Below are 6,664 nucleotides of genomic sequence, written 5' to 3' on the forward strand. Positions count from 1 at the left end.
ACCAAGTTTGAACAGTATAGCTTTTATAGTTTCGGAAAAAAGTGGCTGTGACAGAATCGGACAGACAGACGGACATGACGAATCTATAAGGGTTCCTTTTTTTGCCATTTGGCTACGGAACCCTAAAAATGCGCGCAATTGACGAACTTCGATTTTCGCGGTTATAGGTAGGCCTGCTGTTTTGTGTTAAGCTGAGAACTTGAGAAGTTGTTTTGGCGTAGCGACATGGGTATCGACCATATTATTGTTTTGTATTTTATATGATTAGCGAGAAAAATACGGTAATATTTTTGCAATTAAGTGTAAAGCGTGTTGTAAAAGTGCATGAATGAATCAATTCCATTTATAAAGTGCATATGTATGTACCTAAACAAATAAACTATATTATTTTAAGTAGTAATTTAGGGTATTCATGGTTTACGTTTTTATACCTGGTTCAATTAAACGAAATATTTTTATGGATCTGACTTTTATTAAGATATTTTTTACAATTTATTTAATTAAATGCATACTTTAATTAGTGTCACAGTTAAATAAATTGCTAGTTATATTTGACGTACCAGATCGGTATGTGTGGCGACGGCGGCGGCCGAGCCGCGCGCTCGAACGCATCTCCTTCGCCAGGCCCCCTTTACGCGCGCAATTCGGACACTTAATCGAGTAGCGATCGAGTTAGATTTGTGTCTTTGTTCTTTGAGCGAATTCATAAGGGCCACGCTGTATGTATTGTGTTACTGTAGTTTGTAATACTTAATCTATTTACTATATACCTATATAATTATTTTCTTTTGTGTGTCAAATTCCATACGTGACCTTGACGAAGCCCTTTGGGTTCATAGAAGTTTAACGTTTAACTGACCCGTGCACCGTCTGGGCTATCAACATCGCTGCCAAATCTGGGTCTAAATGAGTCATCCAAAAACGTCCTTGACATTTTAAATTGAATTTTAAATTTTCATTTGGGACTGAAGAGGTAAATGCAATCAAAAATAGCTAGAGCCCGTTATACTAACACTGAATTGACAGTAGCAATGTTTGGGAGCGACTTAGAGTCTGTCTAAGTGTCTAAGGCTAGAAGCGTCTTAGGGTGGTATGCCACCTGTCCAATTTCTCGGTCTAATATGCATTGCATCTCACTCTCTCATTAAGCAAAATGTGAGACGCAAATACACATTGGACAGGTGATGGAATACCGGTAGCGCTTAGGTGCCCTAGTAGTTTCAGGGCCCACTCAATACCTATTCGCTCGCGACCCTCCAGTGGGTCGCGACCTATAGTTTGGGAAATGCTGCTCTAAGCATTAATACTATGCATTAACTTGAACAGAATAAATTGTGGGAGTGTCATTATAAATGTTTAATTTTCATCTGTAGTGTGTGTCCTACACCTAACCCCACACCCCGTGCACAGCTTACTAATATATAAAAGTATCCAGAAAGTTCTCCTTTCACACCCCCACATCACATGGCGATCCTGCCAGTGCGGCTTTGTGCTGCAAAACTAATTTTCATTGAAATTTGACATTAATGATGACATTTTTACACTTTTTTTTAAATTCCATACAGAGTTAACTTGGTCGGGGTCGCACACTATCTACTTAAATAGCCTACTTGATAAGTTAATAACACAAAGGCACTGGCCCAATAAAGCTGCAAGTTTATTTAATGATTTTAAGGAGTTATAAGTACTTCAAATAACCGCCGTAAATTCTCGGGGTCATTCAGCTCGGTCTCCTCCAGCCTGTCTCCCTGCCATTTCAACAGCGTCGGAATGCGACGGATCTTCGAGCGGGAGTCTGTCCTGAACACGCACTGAGGGTCCCTGTAACTGCAAAAAAATGTCTGTGTTACCAAGGCTCGGAAACCGGTTAAATGCGCAAAACCTTTTAATTACAGTTTCGTTCGTAAAACCGTTATTCTTAAAAAGGTTTCTTCCGGTTCCGGTAAGTGAAGTTAAGAACCAAATAAACATAAAACTTACAATTCTCTTTCGCCGCAGTCTACATGCACAAAGATCAGCTCCTTCTTGACTTCGCGCAGAAAGGCCCGCACTATTGGCTCCGCTATAAAAAAAAACAGGCGTGTATTGGACATTTTGTACAAATAGCGTTTCTAGTCTAACATTTTTTAGGGTTCGGTACAAAAGGAACCCTAAAGGTAAAGAAAATCAAAGTATTTTTTTAAATAAGTTTATAGAGTAAAAATAAAATAAAATTGTATCGAAGTAAAAAAGGCATATTCTTGTAATAACAGTAAAAACTTACCCACAACGCAATCAGGGCACCAGCTCGTACCATCGGGCAGCTTAGAATCGAAGTAAAAGTACACCGGTGGCCCTGTAGAGTCTATTTTATCCGTATACTTTACGAATTCGTCGAACCCTCTAATAGACACGTTGCTCACCATTTTGCGCAACTGACTTTATTGCAAAGAATTTAATGCTTAATTTATCTAAAGTTATCTAAAACTTATCTTGACTGTAGATAATTTGATGTATTTCTCGAATATAGCGGAATTAGACTTTAGTAGCTATGTGATAAGACTAAGATTTGATAGCTAAGCGCTGTCTAAATAAATGTAAAATAATTTCTTGCGTTTTTCAGGCATCGTGAAACTAGACTTTAAATCAATGTGATAAGATTCGTTTTAATAATGAAATTGATCGCTATAACTTCTTCTTTCTCGCGTTCTCCCGGAATTTTGCCACGGCTTATGGGAGCCTGGGGTCCGCTTGACAACTAATCCCAAGATTTGGCATAGGCACTAGTTTTTACGAAAGCGACTGCCATCTGACCTTCCAATCCAGAGAGTAAACTAGGCCTTGCTGGGATTAGTCCGGTTTCCTCATGATGTTTTCCTTTACCGAAAAGCGACAGGTAAATATGAAATGATATTTCGTACATATGTTCCGAAAAACTCATTGGTACGAGCCGGTGTTTGAACTCGCGATCTCCGGATTGCAAGACACAAGCTCTTACCGCTAGGCCACCAACGCTTCGAAATTGATCGCCATAACATTGATGTCTAAATGGAATTCTGTAACTTCTTGAGTAAATAAGCGTTTATAATGAGAACTTGTTCATATAAATTAAACTCATTCAACATAATGATAATGACCAATTGTAACCATACTACATATAAGCATACCTATAGGTATGCAGACAGGTATTAATTCTCATTTGATTTATCTAAATCCATTTGTGTATTTGATGTCCGACTACATAAAGTACCTACAATATTATCCTAACGCTTTATGTAATCTTTATGGCTGGAAACATGTTGAAACCACTGCATATTTATTTATAATAGTTATCCTTGTACTTGGCCACTATGTGGCGTAAAAAGAAACATGGGAAGGGCTGAGAATGAGGTTGATAGCACAAAATCGGTCGTTGAGGTAGTACAGTCGCCATCAGATATATCGGAGCGACCAAGGTGCTCACAAGTACGCACTCTAGCGCCTTGACAATAGAGGCGTGTTCCGATATTTGTGAGATCTTTGGCCGCTCCGATTTATCTGATGGTGACTGTACTAGGACACCTTTGTCCAACTGCGTAGGCACATGTTATCTCCGACCCATTCACAGCATCTTGCTATTCTTAATGTAAGATTAATTAAAATAAATTTTGTATTTAAATACACACAAAATTTAAATACTTATGAGCAGGAATGAAACACTAACATCTTAATAATTACATATATTTACATAAAAGATTATAAAAGCATGCCAATTTCACTTATATCTGGAAAACCAAGTGCATAAATAACCTCAAAATACAATTAACATCACATCAATATCTTAGTAAAATGGGAAGATCAAAGTTTAGTGTATTTTGAATTAAGAACACTTTCAAGTCAACATAGGGTATACCATATTGTCAGCTCTTCCTATAGTCAGTGGTGACTTTACCCTGCATATTAATGCACTTTACTCTTCATCTTCCTCGAACAAAATCTGCAGGAGCTCACGCTTATTACACTGGCTGCCCTCCAGCCTCTGGACTCCTTTCCATCGGAGCAGTGTCGGAATGACCATGAGTTTGGTGCGGGGGTCAGTCCTGAATGGGCACATTTTGTCTTTCCAGCTAAAAATAAACATTAAGCTGTCATTTAGCAAATATGACTTGTTAATAATTAATACATATTTTCTTCAGACATTCCCAATTTTTCCTCCTAAAGCCAAATTAATGTACAATATTCGTTACAATCTAATTAAAACCTTTTATGAACCAATTAAAGTAGCAATACATACATTGAGCCTTACAAGGATCTTGTACAGCTTACCATACAAAATATTTCTATTTTTAAATTGAACCTTTTTGTTTAAGCAAAGAGAATTTGTAATAGAGGTGGTTTGTCAAAGAAAATTTTGTAGCCAAAGTAAATTTACTGGCATCTTTACGACACATGATTAAAACTTTTAGAACGCCATTTGACTTTGATCCTTATTCTTTCACTAATATGTGTTAAATTTGTTACATATCAAAAAGTGGTGCCATCTCACCGGGCTTCGGCTAAAGGTTGTGGCGCCATTGCTCGAAACGATGCCACCATACCTTCAGCCTTTGATCTATTAGATGACGCCACTTTTGATATTTAACATATATTAGTGAAAGAATAAGGATCAAATGGCATTCTAAAAGTTTTAAGCGTGTGTCAAAAGATGGCTGTAAATTTACTGTGGCTACAAAATTTTCTTAGAAAATCCATGTCTATTTCAAATTCTCTTTGGTATAACTAAATTGGAATTTATTATATTTGTTTAAAAAAGAAATGAAACAAAAGAAATGCTACTTTATATGGTTCATGAAAGGTTCAAGTTAGATTGCAACAATTATATAATATACAATAACCCTTGGAGTGGTATGGCGTCGACTCCCGACCGATTCTGTCATTTAAATTTCAAATTTGATTAATTGAAATAAAATCAAAATTCCAATAACTCAAAAACAAGTTATGCCACTTGAAGAGTTAAAAAAGAGAGACATTCCACATTGAATTTCGTACATTGCCCCACCTGTTGCTATCTCTATTGCACGTGCATAATCATATTGCTGTCCTGCTCCTGCCCATGATGCCGGTTGTCAATGTCACTGTGCGAGTTTGACAGCAATATAATTATGTGCGTGCAATAGAGATGCATCAGGTGGCTCAGTGTATGAAAATCTATGTGGAAGGCTTCTCTTCTTTAGTAATGTACAACCATGGAATTTGAAGGTTTGACAGTTTTGAAGTTTAATGCCATTACATAGAATCGAAAAGTGATAAATCATCAAATTCCGTGACTGTACATTGAGCATTACAAGGTTATAAATTTTACAAGTATACGGTTTTCTTACTAGTCTCTGTCTCCAACATCCACATATGCGAAAATAATGCTTTTCTGTAGTTCATTGAGGTAAGCTTGCACTATAGGTTCAGCTGAATCAAACAAAAAAAAATACAGTTTATTCTAAATTTAACAATTCATTCATTAATATTGTACTTTTCAACAAGGGAAGAATCAATCCATCAACTAACTAGAATCAATCCATCAACTAACTAAGAAATCCATCAACTCACAACACAAAGTCATAAACAGTGGTAAAAACCATAATCTGGTTTAGGAACATTTATGTAAGATAGGCTGTATTATTTTGTGATCCTGATGTAAGAGACATATGTATAATTTTAACTCAAGATTAATTCTATTTGAAGTTAGGAAAAGTAAACATATAACAAACCCATTTGGCAATAAATACACCAGCCTCTGCCATTTTCTTTTTTACTGGATAAGAAAAAGAAATAAACGCGACGGCTTTTGCTTTTCAGGGTATCAAGAAAATTGGAGTATTCATCAAAGGTATTTAAATAATGAAAATCAATTTTAGTCTTCTTTCTCTTAGACATATTGACAAAAAATAAACAAAATGACAATTAAGTACACCTTTTGGAGCTACATTAAACTTTTTTTATATATTAAACCTACATCGTTGTAACCGTTTTATGTCTTACTTGATACGGAAACATGATGGGAACGTGTAAACATATCAAAACAAATAACTTTGGAAATTGCAAATAAAATTATCGTTATCCGTAATTGTAATTCAATAAATTAGACTTACCCTCAACGCAATCTGGGCACCAACTAGTTCCGTTAGGCAACTTAGATCCGCTAAAAAAGAAGAACACCGGCGGTCCCGAACTATCGATGTCTTCGGTGAACTTTGAGAATGCGTCCATCCCTTTGATTTCTACGCGAGTAACCATCTTCAATTTTTAGTTTTGGTAAGGTGTTAGACCGCCCACAAATATCAGCTCTTGTAATGAGCTAACACACAAGCTTGTAAATGATTTAGTGATGAATGATGATAAGCGCAATATAACACCGGATCGGATAACTCTAACTCTGACAACTACCGGAAAATGACAAATGTCAATGTCAATTTGGCCTGTCGAAGCCACTGTTAAACCTGTCGAGACAATAGATATATTATATTAAATGTAAAGTCGATTTTAATATGTTGAAAATTTTACTATTTTTTTTTATGGGAAATTGCTTTTATTTGTTTAAAATAATAATAAAAAGCAGGTGCTAACGCGTTGCATGGCCATATTTATCCAAACATTGGTGTTGCATCTCTTTTTTTACTATGGCGAATGTAGGTGATGCAGCTAACAAAAG

General features: G+C 36.2%; 2 protein-coding genes across 2 annotated transcripts; both read right to left on the reverse strand.

The window, feature by feature from the left end:
- Positions 1 to 1,636: 1,636 nt before the first annotated feature.
- Positions 1,637 to 2,528, reverse strand: LOC133520991 (thioredoxin domain-containing protein 17-like). The gene is made up of 3 exons (XM_061855712.1): positions 2,264 to 2,528; positions 1,981 to 2,062; positions 1,637 to 1,827 (listed from the first exon to the last, which is right to left on the reverse strand). The coding sequence occupies exons 1-3, from the start codon at positions 2,403 to 2,405 to the stop codon at positions 1,671 to 1,673; spliced, it is 381 nt and encodes a 126-aa protein (XP_061711696.1). The 5' UTR covers positions 2,406 to 2,528; the 3' UTR covers positions 1,637 to 1,670.
- A 1,155-nt stretch (positions 2,529 to 3,683) lies between these two features.
- Positions 3,684 to 6,394, reverse strand: LOC133521598 (thioredoxin domain-containing protein 17-like). The gene is given in 3 exon segments (XM_061856638.1): positions 3,684 to 4,085; positions 5,340 to 5,421; positions 6,105 to 6,394. Coding segments are annotated over 3 exon segments (462 nt in total). The 5' UTR covers positions 6,250 to 6,394; the 3' UTR covers positions 3,684 to 3,850.
- Positions 6,395 to 6,664: the final 270 nt, after the last annotated feature.

The sequence above is a fragment of the Cydia pomonella genome, chromosome 9 (genome assembly GCF_033807575.1).
Source record: "Cydia pomonella isolate Wapato2018A chromosome 9, ilCydPomo1, whole genome shotgun sequence".
Lineage (NCBI taxonomy): Eukaryota > Metazoa > Arthropoda > Insecta > Lepidoptera > Tortricidae > Cydia > Cydia pomonella.

What these genes read in the sequence shown, in the direction of transcription:
- LOC133520991 (XM_061855712.1), bottom strand. Translation starts at nt 2,405, where the DNA reads ATGGTGAGCAACGTGTCTATTAGAGGGTTCGACGAATTCGTAAAGTAT. An exon ending in GTGCCCTGATTGCGTTGTGG is followed by an intron (nt 2,063 to 2,263) that starts GTAAGTTTTTAC and finishes TTTTTTTTATAG; the next exon opens with CGGAGCCAATAGTGCGGGCC. An exon ending in GACTGCGGCGAAAGAGAATT is followed by an intron (nt 1,828 to 1,980) that starts GTAAGTTTTATG and finishes ATTTTTTTGCAG; the next exon opens with TTACAGGGACCCTCAGTGCG.